At 37.1% G+C, this 23,469-nt stretch overlaps 1 protein-coding gene across 1 annotated transcript in view; it reads left to right on the top strand.

Moving 5' to 3' along the window:
• Window positions 1–598: 598 nt before the first annotated feature.
• eif2b3 (eukaryotic translation initiation factor 2B, subunit 3 gamma) overlaps window positions 599–23,469 on the top strand; it is a 43,825-nt gene continuing 20,954 nt past the window's right edge. The window contains exons 1-6 of the mRNA XM_015034898.1: window positions 599–927; window positions 3,557–3,722; window positions 7,703–7,860; window positions 14,495–14,654; window positions 15,057–15,168; window positions 22,587–22,676. Coding sequence (XP_014890384.1) covers window positions 3,575–3,722; window positions 7,703–7,860; window positions 14,495–14,654; window positions 15,057–15,168; window positions 22,587–22,676 — 668 coding nt within the window. The 5' untranslated portion in view covers window positions 599–927; window positions 3,557–3,574. The remainder of the gene's footprint in view (window positions 928–3,556; window positions 3,723–7,702; window positions 7,861–14,494; window positions 14,655–15,056; window positions 15,169–22,586; window positions 22,677–23,469) is intronic.

Below are 23,469 nucleotides of genomic sequence, written 5' to 3'. Positions count from 1 at the left end.
TCAAGCTCATCTCCTTTCCAGAGCAAACAAAACCAAAGCTACATTCCCCAATCTCAATTTGCTGTTACGTCTCAGCTCTATGCATTGGGAGCTCTCAGTCATGAAGTCTGGAGAAATGGCCATGCGGCGTCTGTCTGCAAAAGTTCTCATACCACTTTTCAAGTAGATTTGCATGAAAACATGCTAAGTACAGTGTCAAAACAGTATTAACAGATTTTGCTAGCAGTCACTGTTATTTGCTTGACCACTGATGAAAATGTGTTTTTTTTTTATTCAAATTACGACTTGGCTGGGCAATACATGACTATGGTTATTTAAAAATCATGAAGGAATTTTTTTTAATTTAATTGTGTTATTTTATGTATTTTTAAATGTTCTACTTATTGCAATAAGGTTGTATATAATCAAGTTACAGTATAATATTGTTGAATAAGCTGAAATAAAAAAACCCACAAACAATATATTATTATTATTATTATTATTATTATTATTATTATTATTATTATTATTATTATTATTATTATTATTATCTAAAATGTGTAGACGCCTATGTAGAAACTGACATTGATTTTTCGCAGGAACCACATTACAGAGGGAGTAGGTTTCCTTACGGACATGTTTCACTGAACGCTCCCATATGTCATCATTCAATGCTATCCGATAGCTTGTTTCACATTCTTCTTCTAAAATAATTAAGGACATTGTTTATTTTTTTCTCACCGTAGCACAGTTAATCTACTGTTTAAGTCTGGAGAGACGAATCCTGTCGCATTTACACTGTCTATAGAGCAATGCTGTTTTGCAAGTCGATGCTTTGTTAGTTAGCTAAGTGCTGACTGCTACGCTGACATCAAGCAACTTACATGCGTCTGCCACCGCTGTCATCCAGAGACAGCAGATCATCTTGGATCAAGAACACTGACACAGGTAGGCATCGTTTACTTAGTCGATTTTAGATACTTTATTTTCTTCTGAGTACCTCTTTAATGATATATTCGTTCACTCATCAACGTAGAAGACCAGTTGCTGCCTGTTGAAATCATAATCATAATTGCCTGTATGTGCATGCTGTGTCAATGCTTAAATATTTGATTGAAAGTGGCTGATTTACATCGTGTTCGTTCTTGGCACGTATTAAGAGTCCCATCAAATGAGTTTAATCGAACAGTTTTTGCAAGTTGCGACAAATGTTAAAATAGTTTGTCCATCCTTGCAGTATTGAAATCTACTTTGCGCAGCTCAGGGTCACAGTGTGCTGAGTCTTTTCCAGCTTTTTGGACCTAATGCCAATAAATCGTAAATATTTGACTACTTTTATTATGTTGCGTAGTTTGGGCATTTATTCCACTAATTTTAAACATAAACATAAAGATGACAGATATGTATGTTCTACTCATACATATCCAAACATGATATATAAGTGAAAGATGACTCACCCTATGAAGGCAGGGAAAGGCTCAGCTCCAATGGAAACATTCAAGCTCAATTATCCATATAAAACTGACCTTATATGATCATTTTCCCTTGTTTGGTGCCCACTGAGCAAAATACCTTCATATCTTTATCAAAAGTCTCAAAAAATATAACTTATCTCAAGATTTTAGGTTAGTTTTGACTTTTTTTTTTAATCAATTGTTTGTAAAACTTTGTGTTATTTCTCTACGAGCCATTAGTGTCATTTGGTTTATAGTGTGCTACACCAGTGGTTCTCACATAAACATGGAGTTATATGGAAAAATGCTTCAATAAATGATATTTAATGGCACCTTAATGACTTTAAACCATATGCCAGATTAGAAAAGAATTGTTTGAAAGATTTTTTCAAAACATGCCATCAGGGTTTCCCCTAGTGTATTATAAGCCTGGCGGGCGCCAAGCTTTACTTGTTCCCCCGTCATTTGCTTTTTGTTTTTATTTAAAAAAAAACAACAACAAAGAAAAAACCCTGACAGCATCAGATTGCAGATATGGTAACAAAACAACCTAACTATGAAGGTTGTTCTGTAAACTCTTTCGAAGTAAACTTGAAAATTGCATCTCCTTAAAATCTTAAATTTAAATGTTAATTTAAAATCTTTGAATTTAGCAATGCTGAAACCATTAAATTGCTGCCTTCAATTTTGCAGCATTGATATTTTCTTGGTTCATTTATGCCTCAGGCTGTTTCTAAATGTGATCAGCATTACATCGCACTTTTAGATCCACTAACTGATGACTTAATTTGGATTTAACAGAAGTGCAAATGATTGATATTTATTTCAGTTGTATTCTTTTTTTTTTGATTAGTTGTTTTTAAGATTCTATTGTGGGTTTAAGTATTGTCGGCTACGTCTTCCAATAACGTAATTACCCAGCAATATTTTACATTTCCTGTCAACTTAACATCTTTTCATACAAAAACACGGTGGACCGCCTCGGTTCCCTGACCACCGGGCTTAGCAAGTATTCTGTGGTAAACCCTGCATGCTAATGTTTAAAATTAATTTGGACAGACACAGGTCATTTTAGATCACTGTAAAAATTATTGACAGGATCTATTCATTGGCAGTAAACAGATCCTGCTGCATATTTCTGTTACTGTCACTGCAGATTTTTTCAACAGTGAAATCTTCAATAAAACTTGGGAGCTAGGGGTGGGTGAATTGTATTTATCATTCATCATGAAAAAGTTCTTATAAGAATTTCTATTTATCACTGTCTCAATAAATTTCAATTAATGATAAATAAAAAAAATATTATAATAAAATGTTATTTTTACTATTTTCTCCACAGTTTGTTCCATAGTAGCATCAGTAAATATCAGCAAATTCAAAAGTATGATTAATTGTAGTAATTGTGCGCAATTTAATTACATAAACCACACTTCCTGAAGTAAGTGAACAAAGTGACGTTCTGAAGAAGCCTATTTCCTGGCAATGTTTTTTAGAACAGTATTTGTAGAAAACCTGCTAACCTTCGTTGTAAGGGCGTGAAGGCAGTTCACCAGCAGCCCACCGTGTTTTTGTGTTAAAAATGTTAAAAGCTACAAAAATTCAGAAGTGCATGAGCAGGCTTCATAATAATAGCATGTGAGGTAGATGCAGGGACGGCGCGGGTGATGTGCAACCTCTTGTGCTCAGTTCATTGCATCAACTAATAAACCTAGCTTAGTCTGTCTTTGCTGGTACTGGTGTATAAAAAAACCCTATTTAGCAAAAAAAAACAAAACAAAAAAAAACAAACACCAGAGGCATCAGGCAAGTAAAGCCTGGTGGCCCACCAGGCTTATAATTCACTACTTGAAACTTTGATTTGTTTGTTTTATCGTTATTACAATAGTCCCACCAAATATTGCACTAAAATTGTAAGTCCGTGTCGCCCACCCGTACCTGGAGCCACATGCTTTGTTTGCCATCCAAAAACAAACAAAAACTACCTTTGTGTTTGATTTTTGCACAGTCATAAATTATGTTGACAATATATGATCTTATTGCTCAACACTTATGGCTTTTAGTTTGTGTTCTCTAAAAATGTCCATGGCATATAATTTTTTTTTTTGCTTGTTTGTTTCTTCTAGCCTTTTCCTGCAGACACCATGGAGCTCCAGGCGGTGCTGATGGCGGCTGGGGGTGGATCACGTATGACAGATCTGACATACAACACCCCCAAACCCATGCTGCCTGTAGGCAACAAACCACTGATGTGGTATCCCCTGAACCTGCTTGAGAGAGTGGGCTTTGAAGGTGAGAAGTAGGGTCATACATTACATGTGACCCCCACCCATTAACCTACTTTTACTATACCTTCTAACATCTGAGATTCTAAATAACTTTTATCGACATTCATCTTGATTTAAAAAGTCTACGATGACATTGCAAGCACAAATAATCTGACATCCAATTTAAGCTGCATAAAATACGGTTCCAGCAAGCTGTGTCTAATCCAACACACACTGTCAAACCTGGTGTCAGGAGCTCCGTGTGAGCTGTGTGCCCCGCTGTCAGATTAAATGTCTTTGTGGCAGGAGCTGGGGTTGTTGCAGGGAGCTCATTCTTGGTTTCCATATAAAATGTAAAGAAACAAAATGCTGCAAGTTGGTTTATGTGGCCCACATGAGAAGTCTGGAGCATAGAGTGGAAAAACCTACCTTGAAGAAAAAAAAAAACTTTACCTCTCACTTACACATAAGGAATTTAACGTGTGTGTGTGTGTGTGTGTGTGGAGGTTTAGCTTTACTGTTGCTGTGAAATCCATGTTTTAAATCGTGAGTAAAAAAAAAAAAAACAAAAAAAAAAAAAAAAAAATCAATGTTTCTGAAACATAAAAAGATAAAACACAACACAGCTTTTTAATGCACTAATCTAGATGTCCCTTGATTGAATTGCACAAGAACATTTTTAGTTGCTTGAGAGCTTCTTTTGAGTTTTCTCCTTAGAAATCTTAACTGTAACCAGAAGGGATCAGGTTTGAGTTGTGTTGGCCTCGTTTCTCTAAAAATCATTAGTTCGGTGAGATCAAGCAAATCACACCCATTCCTTGTCCCCTATAAGCATTCAGAAATAATATTTATGTTCTCAATAATAATAATAATAATAAAAAAAGTCATTGTTTAGCTTAAAGTCTGGCACATTCCTCATCTTGTTGTGATTCAATATTTACAGTGATATGTTCAATAGAGAATGATCAGTGAGGTTTGAGAAGGACATGCACCATATTTGTCCAGATTAAGCTTTATATGTACGTCTAAGCTGGCAATTGAAATCTCCTCTGGTTGAAAGCCAGCTAGGATTAAACGAGAGGAAATTTTGCTTAGATAATTCAGTTTATTAGATAAATAAAATGTTGCAAATAAAAATTTTAAACAAAACCGATAAGAATTCAGGATTCTGCTATCTCAGTGCAGTGTCATTTTCATGCCTTTTAAAATGTTGCACTATACAGCATGTGCAGATTTATTGGCACCCCAGTAAAGATGTGCAAATCTTATTTTAGTTTAATATTTCAAAGTAAACTAATCCATCTTCTACTCTGATTACATCTCTTCAGAGTAAAATCCTACATTGTTATGTTTACAAAAAAGGAAAACACCTTTTTTCAGTCAATGTGTTTTTAAAATGCTTTGACATTTGGATGTTTACTACCAGTTCAACAACATTCAAATATTTTGTTAGTTTAACACAAAAAAAGTTAAGGGAAATTTCTATAAAGTGTAATAATCACTCTCACCTAAAATTACTATAATCACATCTAGACATAATATATCAGGTGGACACCTTGAAAACATTATTCAGCTATTACTCAGACATTAAGCAAGAAGATTGCAGCGGTTTACGAGTGTTTAAAGAGGTCTCAACAGAATTAAAAATCAGCAATTTATAATGTGCAGGAAGTAGTCTAAGAGTGGATGAAGTTGAAAACCACTACACAAGTGCCGAAGCAAATTTACCCTAAGAGTTGTCTGCAAGTTGCTAAAAATAGTCTCTAAAAATTATAAAATATCATCACAGATGGGACTTATAAACAGGCTGTGGCTGCTGTTAAAGTAAAACCACATCTCAGAAAAAAAAAAAACAAAAAAAACCCATTTGCCTTTCATGGGAGTTATGCAAGGAGGAAACCTTTTCTTTCTAATTAACACACAAAGGTCGATTTAACAGAGACAATGGTTTGACATGTTTAATGGTTTAATGATCCTATTTAGAGAGATGCATCTAAAATTTAATCACTGGGCGTTTCATGCATAAAAGAGTAAACGGGTTTCACAAAAACAGTTGTTTTTTGTGCTTGCACACGGTTTAAACACAAGGCCTCTGGTCACTAGAACATACGTCAAATACAACATTCCAGGAAACGGGTCAAAAATCACCTGTGAAACAGGGAGGTGGAAGTATCATGATTTATCATCCTTTGTAGCACAAGACCTGGACAGCTCACCATCAGAGAATCCTCCATGTATCCAACAGTGTCCAGAAGGTGCTTGAGAAAAATGCACATAAACGCACAAAGCTAAGAGAGCTTTATTCTGCAATGTAACACTGACCCATGTAAGTGAATTGCTGTAGATTATAAAAACTCCTGAAATAAGTCAAAGCCCAAACTTTGATCTGGTTGAGATCCTATAGAGTGACCGACAAGCTGAAAATTCAAACATCCCACAGCAGAAAGTGGTGGGGCCGTGTGTCTAAGTGAGATGGTTTTATACCCGACCTCAGGATTTTAGGACAAAAAGCTGCATCACGAGACATAAAGCCGTAACGTTTTAAGCAATGGTAGAATTGAACTGCTTAGGCACCATTGATCCAAAAGGGTCAGCACTGAGACGGTTTTAGGCAAAAATAATGCAGAACTAAACAAATGTACATGAAAATTTCAAAATTCACACAAAAGCACAAAGATAGAACCATAAACAAATTATTTATACAGTTTATGAGATGAAAAAATTGATTTGGGGTTATTTGTCCCAGGAGGATAGCACAATTAGGATGAGCAAACTTTTTCCTTTGCTTCAAATTAGATTTTTGCTACATTTTCAAACATTTTTAAGTACAAATACACATTGTTTCTAGTGACAAGGAAAATATTAAACATCAATCTGTGACCATTTCTTAAAGATCTGGATATTTAATAAGGTGTCCTAACTTTTCCAAGACTGTAGATGATTGTTCTTTATAAAATGACACGTCAAAATTATTGGCACCCCTAACAGTCCCTGTGAAGTACAAGTATCTGAAGCATGTTTGAAATGGTGAATGTGCCTGAAGTTTTGATTATCCGTTCACAACTTCCAATCGAGTCTGAAACCACGTGATCGGACTCGATTTCTGATCACGTGATTGGATTGGGACGTACCAAACTAGAATTATGCCAAACAAGAACTCAGGTTTTTAAACACGCACAGTGAGTAGGAGGTAAAATACAAGGTAAAAAACATCTCTGAAGCTCACTGTGATAAATTTTACAATATTAAAATGATAATAAAGAAATTAAAAACATGGATTTGAATGACACATCTGCTGGGTAATCACCTTGGTTATTTCAAATATTTAGTGTTTTGGTTTTTAAAGTTTTACTAAAAGAATAAGTGCTATTTCAGCAGATGTGTTAGAACAGATATGAAGAAATAAATATTCAGTTTCTCAATTCTCCTTGTTAAGAATAATGACTCTGTAGATGCTGCATGTTGTGAAACCAAATATTTATGAGTTCGTCTGTCCCTTGTGAGCATTGTGCAGTCAGGTGTGTTTTTCCCGTCTGGACTTAAAGGGCAGATTTCTGCCTTTTTTACGCTGTTGCAGGTTCACAAGCTCAGCCTGATTAAGGAAAACCTTCTATTTTCCAGACTTGACAATAAACTGGACTGTTCATTACCTGTAGTTTGGTATTCCTCTAAAAGAAAGTTGCTTTCTATAAGTAATCACTCTGTGTGGCCAGCAGTTTACTATGTGCTGCCTCCTAGCCAGAGCGTTGCAATTAGGTTTTACTGGGCTGACACAGCTAGTCTGAGCAAATGCCCAGTAGAAACGGCTTAGAGACGATGACTCTTATTAGAACAGGCAGACTCTGCAATCTTTGGATTTATTAAGTAGAGTAGCTTGGTTTCTTGCCTCAAAGTCGAAACATTGATTTGAAGCTTGGTGTACTGCCACAGTAATATTTATTTTCTCGGACTTGTCCCTTTGTACTTATCTAACAGGGGCTTGCTTTCTCTGGGTTGTGTTTTTAGAGGTTATAGTGATCACCACTAAAGAAGTCCAGAAGATGATGAGTACAGACTCTAGAATGAAGCGGGACATAAAGATGAAGATGGAGGTCGTTTGTGTCCCAGAAGACGGAGACATGGGCACTGCCGATGCGCTCAGACACATTCAGCAGAAGATCAAGGTTTGTTTACTTCTTTTTAAAACATGCAAACAGAAACTTTTGTTGTATTATAGTGCTCCTAGCACAATAATTATGTCATTTCCATAGTTAAACATATCACCATTTTGTATCATCCCTATATAAACTTTCAACCAAATGAAAGCAGATGGATTAATATTTGGGTTTCTGATTTTGAGTTTGTAAAAAAAAAAAAAAAAGCAACGTGCTTAGTTGTGATCTTAAGACATTAAAAAAAAAAGTTTTTAGATAGAGAGGAGGATAACAGAGAGTGGATAGCAATTTAAGAGGGTGTGTGTTCTGCAGAGTCACCACCAATCATGTCTGTTCCCTCTCCCCAGTTGGCAGCCAAGGCTGATGCAGTGCTTCATTTTTCCTTTATTTTCAAACACGCACAAACATTCACATTCACCCATATAAACCCCATGCTTGGTTGCTATCCATGACCTCCCAACTTCAATTTGCCAGTCCCTGCTCTGCATCCTGCCTGCTGATCCCACCATGCCTCCCCTCATCCAGTTCACTTGAAGCATATGAGCTCATTGTTACGACTCCAGTTCCCTTTGCTGCCAGTGCACCATTCAGTCTCATGCAGGGGATGTGCACATCTGTGCAACATTTGTGTTTGAGTACGTTGGGGTGATTATGCCACGGTTCTGACCTGCCTCCTCTAAACACATTTGTTTGACTGTTTGCGCGTTGCAGAATTGTCCTTGTCTTTGTTCTTGGGGATACAACCATTGAAAATTAGTGGTGCTCCTCGATTGGCTGCTCTTCAAAAGCCAGCCAATAGCATGTCAAGTAGCATTCTGCCTTGGCATTTTAAGCGTCCCACACTGCATTTTCTTTAGAATAACTTAGACATGCTCCAAAAAATAATTTGGGGTTATATTCTACAGAAAAATCTGTAAATAGGTGAAAATGTGAATACTGGACTGTGAATAGGTGAGGGCCAAGTGCACTTAATGTTAGTGTGTTTCAATTATAGTGACTTTAAGTTGCATAGATGCCAAATTGCAAAGAATTGAAAAAAAAAACACCTATATCTCAGTTTTGAATGCAAAAAGCATGAAGCTTATGCTCGATGGCCGTTTCATTTTTGATTCTTTTCGTTTTTAGATACCAGTAGTACATAGATTTTTTTAATTTTTTTATTTTTTCAGATTCTACATTAATAAAATGTTATACTTCCATTTTATTTTGTAGAGTGTTACGCACATTTTCCGATTCTGACATGTCTGTACAGATTCTTGTTACTGCTAAAGATTTCCTTGATCGAAACTTTGTATATCCTCATATAAACACACTTAAGCAAAACTAGTCACTGCTTGCTCCTATTGAGAGTCGCTCAGACTCTAATCCTCCAAGCAGTTCACCAGATTAGAGGCATTGAGTTACACACACTCACACTCTGCGGGGTGATGAGTGAAGAAGTGTACCCGTGGCCTGCCAAATCCAAGCAGACAGATCTCCCCATCTGTCAAAGAGATGCATCAGTGCGGCATAGAAACCCCGACACACCTACTTGTGTCTTTTGGCAAACACCGTCCCACGAGGGGATTTGGTTGAATCTAAAAACAAAATACTTACAGGAATCAGTGTACACTTAAGAGAGAGTACAGTGGGTCATTCCTCCTGATTAATGAAAAGAGAGATTACAGGCAGCATATTTTGATTTGTTCACTCTTCAAACACTGAAGTTGCACAAAGGTGGACGGATATGCTGATTAATGCTTGGATCTTTCACAAAAGGCCAAACAAGTGAAAGGAGTACTTAATATGCTCTTTTTCCTTTGTATGCTTAAACCCTCTTTGACATTTATTTTATTTTTTTTTTTATTTTTTTTTTTTTTATCATTCAGGTTTAATTATGTTGGAAAATCGGGCCAAAAGAGCCAAATGTGCATTGCGAGCTTTGTTTCAAAGTTCCTCCTTTGGTCTACAAATGTTAGTCAGCTTTTAAGACTCAAGAGAAAAGGTGAAGAAAGACCGGCACAAGAGATGGAGCGGCGAGATACTGCAAACATACAAGACTGAATGTCTGTTTTTATTGTATAGCTCACACCACACCCTCTGGCTTTTGTTTCCTCTTTAGGAATTGTGTGTTTAAGCTGCACGTTTGCATTTGAAATTTAAATGGACATCTTTTGATGCGTCGAAAGAAAAATTAAGTCTGTGTCAAGACTTTGCTCCGTATAAATATGGTAAGCTACATAGCAGTGCAAGACAAAATTGATCTGCTTGTAAGGATAGCTGGTTGCCATGGCAACACTAGCAAACAGTTCATTTGGAAGAGAAGTGATGTAGCGGATATTTCTGTGTTTCGTATTCACGTTTTTATCGTGTTAGAACGACAAACCTCTATTTATTCCGGATGATTTATTCGTATAAAATAAATCATCATGAAATGGCGAATAACTGTGAATTTTAAAGACATTTTTAAAATCAAGAAAATGCTTCTTGTGCATTTATATGTACCAGAACTACTTTTGCTTCAGATACATCTGATTTTTGGCAATTATTCTTTTCAAAATAGCTCAAGCTCATTCAGATCGGGATCTGTGAAAAACAATATTAAACTCTTGCCAAAAATTCTCTTTTAGATTTAGATCTTGGCCTTTCTAACACAGGGATGTGCTTGGATGTAACCAATTTCATTTTGACTCCAGTTGTATATTTAGGGGAGTTTGCCTACTGTAAAATAAAATTCAGTCCCTTTCCCAAGTCTTTTGCCTCAAAGATGTTTTCTTGCAGGACTGCTCTTTCTTCTGTTCCATCTATCTTCATTAGATTACCTCTATTTTTTTAAGCAGAGTATGACATTTTCATGGAGTTAATTAGGCTAAAAAGCTGTATTTTGAACTCGTCTGACCACAGCCACGTCTTTGTCAGACTTGCCGTGTCCCCTATGCCTGTGGAAAACTAAAATCAGGACATTTTATCATCATCTTTTAAATACTAAAAGATTATAAAATCACCAACAGATACTTTCACCTGCGGATCTTTGCAGCTCCTTCAGCTATCATGGTTTTCTTGGCTACTTCTCTGATTAATGCTCTTCTTGCCAGGCCTGTCAGTTCAGGTGCATGGTCGTGTCTTAGTAGGCATATAGTTGTGCTACTATTTTCATTTTCAGATTATGGATTTAACAAACATTTGGGAATCAGCTTGGGAACCAAACCCTGACTTAAACTTCCTGTATTCCTGGCACTTCATGATGTTTGTTGTCTAATGTTTTCCGGCGTTAAATTACACACACCTAGGCTCAATTTAACACATAATGGACTTCTGAATACAATTTGTATTTCATACGTAAAGTATTACAGAAGCTAAATATGTCTTCAAGTCATACTGCCCATAAAAATAAGTTTCATTCCATCTGTTTCCGTCCACTTCACAATTATCCATAACTTTGTGTTGTTCTGTGACAAAGTAATCAAAGTTAAAGAGATATATGGTTGGTTGAAAGTTGAATGTGGTATATTTTTATAGTTTCGCTAGGCACTGTACATCCCAAGTTGTGGCCCAAAAACAGTCTACAAGTTACTTGAAGCTGTTGCAACATGCAAGCAAAGATCTGGCTGGATCCAGCTGGCAGCCTTAATTCATTTTATATTAGCTTATTACCCTTCAAGTCTCTTTAAACAAAACACAATGTATCTTTTGAGTTCAATTACTCAAAGTAAGTGATAACAAAGTTTTTGTGTTGTAATTCTTTATCCTAACATAGAAGAAAAAAAAAAAAATATATATATATATATATATACATATATATATATATATAGTCATATTGGAGACACATTTATATTTGGCACAGCGAAAATGTTGTGAACATCATGGCTTTTTCTGTGCGTGGTCAAGATTGTGTACATAGCTCTGAGTTGAAGTCACCTAGCACTTGGATAAGTATGCGTCTGTGTGTGATTTTGTAAGCATCAGTGTGTGTGGTCCTGACCTGTCTGCTGGTCCTGGCTGTGGAAAGGCCAAAGTGCCTCTGCCTCTCCAGCTGACTCCACTCTGCTGTCGCCTCTAGTGTGTGTGTGTGTGTGTGTGTGTGTGTGTGTGTGTGTGTGTGTGTGTGTGTGTGTCTGTGTGGCCTCTGTGTAACCACGCTATTATCCATTGGTGTTTGAATGTATGTGCATGCGTGTGCACATGCCTTTGTGCTTTGTTTCTGAACATGTGTGCAAGCTTGTCAGTGTGTGATAGAGAGACAGAGCAGAGTTGAAAGATCGGAGTCTGTAGATCTTCCGCAGACACCTCCCGCTTTAGCCGGGCTGCTTCCTGTCGCGGGGTCCGGATCAAGGTTATGATTGAAGTTAATCTCGGTTGACTTGATGACCCTTAATCCTGCTGATACCGCTCTTACTCAGATACACTTAAAGAACTGCTCTAAACTCTAAATCATCCGGCTGAAATCAGCGTCACAGCCCTGTTGGGAGTTCTGGAACAGGCTTGAATAAGAGTAGACGTTCACAAAAATGTGACGAGAGAAAGCGTCATACGCAATACAAAAAAACAGCAAATGTAATTTAAGCGAATGTCTAAGTGGGAGCCACAAGTATATCATTTTAGAATAAACAGAAAAGTCATTAATTTTAATTATTTTTTTGATGAACTAAGCATAAATAACTGACAAAAAAGATAATCATGAACTATAACTTTGCTACCTACTGAATATTTAAAAACTCATCAGTTATTTCAGAGCCTCGTTCTTATGAAACGGTTTAAGATTAACTCTGGTTGCGGTTTGTTAACTGTTCATTAGAAATGAAGCTCTCCTTAATTTTCTGTTTTCTCAGCAGAGAAGTATTAGCCAGTAATAAATCATTTACTTATGAGGAGGATTTTTTAAAAAAATGTCATTACTTAGTTATGTATTGGTTAATCAGTGATTTGTTCAGGATTAAGTCATCATTGTTGACGTAACTGTGGATCACTATGATGAATAATCAGCTGGTGATCCACTTCCAGCTTCTTTCCCCTGGACTGATTTAATTTTCAGTTTATGAATGTGTGAATATGGCTCTAATGCGAAGCCCTTTGAGTGACTGTGTTTAATTAGACATTGTCTAATTCTCATTAGACAATGTTTACGTTCAGCTAGTAAGATAATAGTTTGTGATTACTTAACTAGTAGTTGATATATGATTAGTTCATCAAGCTAGTGAATGCTAACTAGCAGTTTTATCATTGGTTCATCATTAGTTATTGTTTAGTAGTTGTTAGTTCAGGATTTATTTACTATTAGTTAATATTAGCTAGTAGTTAAATCAGAATTCATTTGCATAGTGAATGAGCACAGCTTAACAAACAAAACAAGGGTTTAAAATTGTATCATTTGTTGGTGGACTATGGAGGTTTTAATTATACGTGATGCAGTCTGCAAAAAAATACGTATATATAAAAAAAAAATCTTTGAAATTTCGGGATTTTTTCCTATTTCAACATGCGCTTTTGTGCACTTTTTTTTCCTCTCAGTCTGTTTTCTGTGGCAAACAGAGGAACCGTGTCTCTGTCGTTCAGGCTTGTGGTGCTAATGGTGGGATTAGTTGACATGCCGACAGCCTTCATCGTTGGAGACACAAATGGATAACACAGATGCACAAACACAGGCGTGCCCACGTGCAAACGTCTGTCTTATGGCAGAAGATTAGAACGTTGATTGGAATTCACAAGCTTCGTATTTATGTAGATTTTGAAACATTTGTTTCTTTGAATAACCTTGGTTGAGTTATTGTGTGTGGCTCTTGAGCACAGCAGGAATCCTGGCCCGAGGTGAATATGGAGTGAATACAAAGTCTGTTAGGCGAAAGCTTTTGTCATTTTAAGGTTTGTATAAACGCATCTGCACATGTTTTAAAATAGCAAATAGTAAATTAACTTTAAGTAAAAGAAAAATAGTTTGAAAGTTGCATTTCACTTCATCTGCTTTAATGACGGCATAAAATAGAAAAATTGTTTCGGGCAAAAAAAGCCAGACCTGCTGACTGCAAACAAACCGTCGACTGCATTCTCTGTAATAAAAAGAAATCTGAAAAACTGGCCACAACTTAATGAGACAAATGGGCGCATTCTGAAGATTCTTCCTCGTGTGAAATAAGAACAATAACATTTTCAAAAAGCCGTTCTTAGACAAATACACAATCAGCTCCGTGGGAAGCTTTGTGCTTTTTTAGTAGGAATTTTTCCACTTTATTTTTAGTGGCTTCTGCGTATATCTGAGATGCTTCATTTGAAAATCAGTATACATGGCCAAATATGGATTTAATAGCCATTTTGATTTTTAACAATGACGTTTACATATTTATTAACATTAAATTTGACCATGGTGATCATGAAAACTAGTAAAAAGTAAATGTGCAAAACCACTGGGTAGCAATTGACAGAATTTGCACTATGTGACAAAATCTCTTGCTCAAGCAGACGTAACACACTTTTCCTCTGCTACCATTATTAAATCACGCACACTTAGTGTTGCGACGCATTTTTGCATATCTCGTTGAAAAATTTAAGAGATGTTTTGTGACTAGAGTAATAAAACACATCCAAAGATAGACGCGGTGTGTTAAAGACATTTTTTCTCATTTGACAAAGTCCGTCTTGACTGTTTTTGTCTCCCAACATTTTCCTACAGACTGACATCCTGGTGGTGAGCTGTGACCTTATAACCGACGTGGCTCTTCATGAGGTGGTCGACCTTTTCAGAGCCCACAATGCAACACTGGCCATGCTCATGAGCAAAGCCCATGAGTTCACAGAGACTGTGCCGGGCCAGAAAGGGAAGAAAAGGACAGGTAATGGGATCGTAGCATAATGTCGGCGTTATGTGTAGATACAGAGCAATGTTTTGTTCATTATCTCACAGTGAAACACATTTATTAGTTCCTTCTTAGTCGGAGTTTTACATTTATTTATTTATTTATTTACATTTTTTGAAAACATCCTAACTGGTTTTTCTGGCATTTAGATAAATTGATACCTAATGTTGAGTTTGAGTTAATGTTAGACAGTGAGAGGAAGAAACAGTTACGTGGTTTTCTTTAAGCAGCATATATAAACATTGGGCTCAAACGGTTTAATTTGAGCCCAATGTTTACATATTTAATCTATGTCCAACTGGATTTGATAACAGTGGCCAGTTCTGTGAGACATGATGAATTCGTATTAACGCGTATTGTCGTGTGTATTTTTGCCAGCTGAACAGAGGGACTTCGTCGGTGTGGATCAGTCAGGGAAGAGACTGCTCTTTATGGCCAATGAAGCGGATCTGGAAGACGGACTTTCAGTCAGGAAGTCTATTATAAGGAAGTAAGACATTCTTTACTACAATTAGGCCTTTTTAAATTAATTCAATGTTCACCTCAAAACATATCAAATGCTCCTTATACTTCTTTGGGCAGTTTTAACTACTTAAATAATTAAAAGTACCAGCTAAATATCGGGTTTAAAGTTATTTAATGTGAAAAGCTCAACCTGCTGGATGTTTATATTTTGGGATTTTAATGCCGAGGCTGCCATTTGGTTGGCGTCCATGTAAAAGTAGTAGATAAAGTATGTTCATTCATAAATCTTGAGATTTTTTTTCTATGTGGATCGATTACCAACATCACTTCATCTCAACACATGAAGAGTTGACCAAACTCTGCTTTTTTTTAATGAAAAGAAGCCAATCTGTGAGCCTGAAGAGCGCTTCAGAAGCAGAGGCAGCCCTGAGGCTCGAGTGAACTTTGTGACGACTTGCCCCCCCCCCCCTCTGCTAGCCTGGAGGAATCCCAGAAAGCACTTGATTTCACAAAGTTCAGATTCACAGAACCTTCGGTTCTATGCATGTGAAGTGAAATCTTCATAATTTGAAAGTTACATTTACAAGAGTCTTATTTTGTTGATTCTTTCATCATTTTTGCTGCTAGGAGACTTGAGATGTGAACCAGACGTTAAATATGCGCCGTCTTCCCTGACTCTGCTGTATATCGCTACTGTAATAACCGCAAAAGCAAGGCAAGCATCTCTTACAACTTAGAGGCAAAGCTACATAAGGATGAAAACTAAATTGAAACACGGATGTTTCTCATTCAAATCTCACACGTCTGACTTTAGATCGCCTGGCATGAGCTTAGCAGTCACAAAAATGCAATATGAATAACTTTAACACTTTACCCAGATGTTGCCGTTTGTAAACCATTTCTAAACCCTTGTTAAACATCCAGTGTTGTATTTCCATCTGTTTCCCCTACTTAAATCTTCTGCATCTGTCACCTGCTATACATAGACACCAAGGTTATTGGAAATTTAAGTGTACAGTACACCAAACAGAGGGATCAGATTTTTCCAGCCTCTGTTTTTATTTAACACTTAGTCCTGGATCGGTTCTGTACATCTAAGTACATTCCATTCAAGATGTCTCCTCGTTTCAGCTGTGGACATTTTTGTCTCGACTTAATTTTAAGGCTCTATTCTTGTTGTGGAGGTTTTGTATTTGTCTTTTTTTCTTTTTTTTTGGTACAGGAAGAGTACACTAGGTGGGTTTTCTTTTCTTTCTTTTTTTTTTTTTTTGTTTCTCAGTCCTAAAATGCGCGTATGTGTGAGAGCGGGTGTTTTGGGAGCTCGTAAATATTTCATGGAGCCAAAGCCACTGTAAATTCTAGCCAACAAAAGAGGGGGCCAGAGCAGCTGCTCGCATGCTTCCCTCACAGGGAACTTTTTGGGCCACACTTGCATATAAACACACACACACACACACACACACACACACGCACTCTGTCTTTTTTCACAAACCAGAAATGCTTACACGAGCGCGCACAGGAATACGTAACACAACGTCAAGGTGGACTCTGATGGAGACAAACCAGCCGCATCTTGTCACAGTGTTATGGAAACACGGTGATCTCATAGATAAACATTTATGGGTTGCCGTTAAAGGCCTAAAACCTTTCAGTCACCTCTGTTCAGGTATATGCTCACATGTCAGACAGCAACAAAAGACAGATAGAAAAAAATGCCCGGTGCAGCAAGGGAAGAAATTCCTGGAGTTCTGTTTGTCTGTAACTCAGCAGTAAGCAGTTTTACAAGATCTTGCTGTTTTCAAACATTTGCACTGACAGAAGCTAGAACTCGTTTGCACATGTCAACCTGAGTGTTTTTCAGTAAACATCATCTGTGATTGTGGAGGGTGTCTTTCACGGCATCTTCGTTTTGCGTTATTTTAGTAAAAATGGCCTCCAGTTCCTTCGTTACGTCAGCCATCTTTTTCCATGTTCTGTACATCCCTCCTCACAAACAGCCATCTGTTTTTTCATCCCTCCATCTTCGCTCAGCCTCAACCTCTGCAGTATTTTCCCCCTTCTCTCCTCTATGGTTTCCACATGGCTGTGGTGTCTTCGGTTTAAACGGCCCTGCACATGTGAGTTTGTTTGACCTGGAAATCGCTTAAATGGTGTGAAAGGACTCCAGCCGAGCTTCGCCCGGCACATTACAGCTCCACCTGTCAGAACATCTTGAAGGCAGATCTGGAGCAAGGATCAGCATTGCAGTAAAATACAGATTTCAATTACATCGAATAAGATGGCAAGAATTATTAAGGCAGAACTACTGTTCACTCAGTATTCTTAACTAATCCTTTTTTTATTAAAAACATTTGAATATATATTTTTTTTTTTATTACCTTGCATAACAGCCACAGACTCACTGGAGCAATTTCACTCTTTGCTGCAGCAGATTGAAGAGAAGTTGTATCAGTTTTCCAAAGCTTAGCAGCTTCCATTATAAAACAAACATACATTTTATAATGGATATACATGCATATGTGCTTCAGATTAGGGCTGTGCAATTGATTTGATTCATAGTTTAGTTTCAGTTTGTCGTCAGATCTAACACAAAAAGTTTACATCCAAAAACGGATGTCACAAAAATTATTTGTATTAAATTTTATTTGCAAGTATACGCCTATGTTTACCATTGAGTGTAATAATGAAGTGTTTTACAAAGTTGAGATAGTAGAAATTTGAGCATCGACCAAATTGTTAATATTTTCTTTTAGATTGCTGTTTTTTATGTTGTGAGGCAAGTTGTAAAATGTACTTTTTACAAGGTCTAAGAAGATTAAGGGTTTCCTTAGTTTTTTTTATAGCCCGTTATTTTTTTTTCCATTTTATAGATGTGATGAACTGAAGTTATCATACCTTCCCATAAAAAGAGATTAGTACAATTAGCACAAACGGCAGTTCGTTAGATCGCACGGCTTCCTCTTTATGGCCATAATAGGTCAAAAAGAAGAGTGACAGAGAGAGAGAGAGAGAGAGAGCAGGAAAAAAAATCTCATTTAAAAATTGCAAGAGATAAACAGAAGATCTTGAACTGCACTCAGTTCTGTTATAGTTTGTTCAAACTTTGAGCGATTGACAGAGTAATGCAAAGCTCTCATATTCATAATGGGATAAAAACTAACAGCTATGTCAGAACTGTTTTAGTACTTTGAGACATGAGTAATATCAGGATAGATTAAAGTTTACAGTATAATATCCTTTTACAAATAGTGCTGTTTAAAAGAATTGAGTCATCGCTCATGTTTTTATGCTCTGCTTCCAAGGATTGTGATCAGTAATTCAAAGTTTCCTTTAGTGAAGTTGAATGTCCTTATTAACCTGAGAATGGTAGGCTTTCTGGCTACAGAAAGCCTACCATCTGTTTAAATTTGTCTTTCTGTGTAATAGCAAATTGTATTTCTCCAGGGATGAGTCATGTCTCACAAACATTGTAATGCGAGGTCCTTAGGTGCTATAAAGGTTTAGTTTGAGGTGATTTTCTTATTCTAGTCTATAAAAACCCAACATAATATAGCACTTTTTAACCAACAAAGCCACAAAAGGTCATTGCTAAAGTAGTGTATTCCTGGAAGGTTCAGTGGAAGAACGAGCGCGTCAGCAACGGTTTCAAAACAAACAGTGAAACCCTCGGGCCCACTCAACAGTTTTGGGGAGGTCCATAAGATGTGGACTTTTAACTGGGAGTCGGAGCTTGAAGGGCGACCACAAACCGATGGATCCAGAATATGAGTTGCAACTTTCTCATTTCTTGTGTTAAACCACTTCTAAACCAGACACAAGGTGAGAAGTGCTTTACATGAGCTAATGAGAACAAAGAACTGGACTGTTAAATGAAAGTCAGTGTTGCTTTTCATTTAAAAAGAGAGATCCCAGAGTCTGGAGGAAGAGCGGAGAGAAACAGAATTCCAAGTATCTTGTGGTTGAGCGGGACATTTCCACAGTCTGTGATGATTTGGGGGAACCGTGTCATTTGGTGGAGTTTTTCTCTTAGTCACAATTAACAGAATCTGCATTTTCCTGAAATGACGGCAATATTTTGGCTGGCATGACATTTTTTGGAGACAATGGTAAATGCTCCTCAGTCGCATAAGCCCTTCAGCCTTGTCGATTGTACTTTCAAAACCAGACCAATGGAGGTTTTCCACAGCCTCGCTGCTGCATCTTAGTCATTGTTCACCGTGTGGTTTCAGTTGTAATTAATTAAGACGTTATGCTTGCTTTGTTTGAGAGCAAGAGAGCTGTGACTCTTCTCTCGCGTTTAGGAGTTAGCCATTAATCCGAGGGGAAGGGTTGCGTCATCCTTGCCTCCAAGCACTCTAAATTCCTGCTGCTGTTGACAGAACTCTGCAACATTCACAGTGCACTGAAACTTTATTAAACAAAGATGATTGTTCAATTTTTTTTGGGGGGGAGGGGGGGGTAATCCAATCGTTTCTCTTTTTTCTTTCTTAATGACTTCAAAACTGCTTATTAATGTGGAGGATTCACTTGAAAAAATAAATCTTGAATATATTTTCCACAAAATAATAAATGTCAATGCATTTCATAACAAAGCTTCTCAGAATCAGTATTTATTAATATTTTAATTTATTCTTTAAAGCATGTGTCAAACTCAAGACGCAGAGGCCAAATCTGCCTCATCATAACTATTTATGTGGCTCTCTACACTCTAGAGTAGTGTACCTTCAAGATAATTATTGTTTGCTTAAATATTAGTTTATCAATCAAAACAAATCAGTTTTTATTTATATAGTGCCAAATTATATTAATGTCAAAAGATCTCCAATATTTCATTTCACTCATCGAATGCATATACAGCCATTTGGCATTATTTTAACAGTTTGGTAATGGGAAGTGTTACCAGTATATTATTTCTACTCTTACTTCCTAAACTGTGAAGATTTTTGTGTTGAGTTTACCATATTTTTAGACAGATCTTTTCAAATATTTCACATTATTTTTGCAGTGTCCTCTTGGCTTTTTGAGCCACCAGTCAGTGCAAATGTGTTTTGGAGAGCATCTAAAACACATTTAGATGCTCTCCCATTTGGCCCAGTCCAAGTATCTTGCCTGCAGGTGCCAAATTCTGTTGTCACACGCTGGGTGTTCCCATAAATTTAACTTTATGCTCAATCTCCGCTCACCGAAATGAACACCTGGGAAATGCTTTGCGAATAAATACCCGCGAATAAACTCCCGCAGAGCAGAGCACAGTGCGTGCACCGGCATATGTTTTTATGCTTTTCAAAATACCTTTTACTCGGACACATGTATATTAGATTTGACTTATGGCTTTCTGCATCTGGTTGTGAAATATGTGACCAAGCAGCAGTATTCCTAAGCTGCCGTAGTCGGACAAAAGCTGGTGAATTTTACAAAAGTCTGTTGGATCGAGGAGAATGTAGATGGTAGAGATGGACTGTTAAAAAAGAAAAAAAAAAATCCATCCATCACTCATCCATCTGCTCATCCAATTTACGCGTCCATCCATCAGTCCATTTGCAAGTCCATACTTGCAAACATATATTCATTTGTGTGTCTCTGTCTTTGCACCAGTCCGTTCATCCATCCACCCATCAGTCCATCTGTTCGTCCATCTGTGCATCAATCTGTCCCAGAGGTCGGCAGTCGCTACAACAAAACGAACCATTTAGGGCTTTGCTCCTTTTAAATAAAAAATGCATTATCATTAGAAGGGAGCTTTTCAAATTGTAGAAAGGCATGAGATGTTTTATTTTGCACTTATTTTGCAAAATGTTTAATTTTGTACGTTTTTTAAAAGAAAGAAAAACTTAAAATGTTTTACGATAGGCACGTGTACAGAGACATAAGTGATCGCAATAAATGTTCGATTGGAACAGCTCAGTTGACGTGACTCCAAGTCAAGATTGCTCCGTCCACACAGAAGTATAACTCAGCAAACCTAAACGCAAACTAGCACAGTTTTATGGTGAAGATGGAGAAGGCCACTGCATTATGTGAGATGTTTGGTGAGCCTTTTTATCAAAATGCCAATCCCGCTTTGTGGCATATTGACCAAGTCGATGGTTTTTAATCCACCGTTATCCCCTGCTTCATTTAATGTGAAAAATAAAACGGATTAAACGAAAACTGTGAACAGCAAGCATCGTGTCTGCTTTTGATTTTTGCCAAAGCCATGTTGTTGTTCTGTGATAAGTCCCAGGCTTTGTTTTGATTTTTACGAAAGTCTAAATCAATACAGCATGCTTTGAAAAATCCCCAGCAGTTACATGGATATGTTTCCTCGGTGGCGAAGGGGCATAATAAACATGCAAAGGCCGGTCGGTTCTTTCAGTAACAACACTCCCCTCACTATCATTACATAATGACTGAGAAGATCAGGAGGAGGAGTACAGGAAATCAAGAGAGGGCGAACGAGTGAAGATGGATTTGACTCCTGAAACCTGGAGGATGGTGTGGTTTTCTTTGCCTCTCGCTTTATAAATGCCACATTTTAACTAGAGCCACACTGTCTCCGCGTGGGGAAGAAATGTGTGAATGAGCAAATGCACAGTAGGGTGTCTGTGTGTGTGAGGCGCCTCAGTCAATATAAACCTGTCTGACTGGCAGCTGTCTCATGGCACCAGCTTTGTGAATCCACATCAGTTGTAGCTGACATTGTATAGTATGCAGATGTCCTCCGTCTGTGACGTTTATGTCGGTAAAATGGCTGTTTCTGGTTTTCTGTAAGCAACTCCTATCTGAATGAAGAGAGAACCTCATGGATACAACAAAAATAAAGCATCGTCCAGGTCGCACCGCGGAGGTCCAGAAGTAGCACAGCACAAACCAAGTTATATACGGCAAAAGCCGTATATAATTTGCTCAGTGTTTCAATAACAGAATGAAAATAGAAACAGAAATATGTAATTAAACTGATTTGGAATTCATCATTTGGAATAAAAATGTAATTAATTCACCAAGTATTTTATTATTTTTAAGTAGTAATGAAATCATGATACCATCATATTATTATTTTCACTTATGCTTAGTGTATTTTAGTGTCATTATTTTTCAAATATTTTAATTGTGTAACATTGTCAGTTTTATGTAATGCTTCCTAAATTATCCATGTCCCCCTTGGAACAGAGTTTGTTTAGTCTTAATGAGACTTTGACTGGTTAAACAAATAACAATAATGGCATATTTAACTAACTTTAAATTATTCAGTTTGTTTCTGTACAGTTGTCATTTAAATAGGAAATGCATGACATATAATTTAATTCATTATTTTTGTCACGAAGCATTTTAACGTAAATGTATTCATTTCAAAGTTCTGTTGTTTTTTTGTTTTTGTTTTTTTTTTTTGTTATTGTGTTGACAAACCTTATAAAGCTGAAAAATTAAACTTTTGGAAATAACTTAATTGATTTTTGCTTTCAGACATCCCAGAATGCACATCAAAACGGGCCTGGTGGACGCTCACCTCTACTGTCTGAAAAAAGCAGTTGTTGACTTTCTCACAGAAAACAAGTAAGTATTGTACTTGTGTCGACTTTCAAAGATGAAGGAAAACTTTCTCACCCTGTGTTCCCCCCATGCAGAGGTCGTTCACTGACACGCATGTGCTCATGTAGACATAAAGTCCATGCATATATACTCACACATTCACATCAGCTTGAACCCTCAATCACTTCCTAATCTGTTTCAACTGTTAAACGCGGTTCCACGCCTTGGAAGGCTTTGAAAGCGTCTGCGAGCGGGGTATTCTAGCTAGGTGTTAATTTGTTTTACTATGTGCCACTGAGACAGGCTGTTAGGCCTTTAGCCTCCGGAGTAAAGCAGTGCGACACTGGCCTTCTGTTGCAGCCTGGAGTTTATACTCACCAGATGGAGGATCTACCCGATATCAACATGTCGTAAATTTAGGTGGTTTGTGGAAAATGGTGGTCTACGAAGAAAAAATGTCCCGCGTATTAAAGTGATGCGCAGATAAAACCCAATAATTGTGGTCCTGCTTTCGTGTCTTACAGTAGAGACAAATGTTCAGCTCTTAAGAGTACAAGTCAAAAGTTTACATCATATTAAAGAATGACATGTTAATGTTTGGCTTTTAGTGGCACATTTCAACAAAATGTATAAGGGTAGAACGAAGATGGCGCATATAACTTCATTGAGTTGAAAACAAGAATTACGTGCATAATTTGTGAATTTATTGTGGATTTTCTCTAATCCAATCTAATCTCTAATCTGCTGTTTTTTTGGAATTAGTGTCATGTTGACAAATGTAACTCTGTCCAAGTTCCTAGGCTGTAGCTGTTGTTTT

Source organism: Poecilia latipinna, unplaced genomic scaffold (assembly GCF_001443285.1).
Source record: "Poecilia latipinna isolate Pla-1442-1.1 unplaced genomic scaffold, P_latipinna-1.0 Scaffold316, whole genome shotgun sequence".
NCBI classification, from domain to species: domain Eukaryota; kingdom Metazoa; phylum Chordata; class Actinopteri; order Cyprinodontiformes; family Poeciliidae; genus Poecilia; species Poecilia latipinna.
The sequence above is the reverse complement of the archived record's forward strand: the minus strand, read 5'-3'. Positions and strand labels throughout refer to the sequence as shown.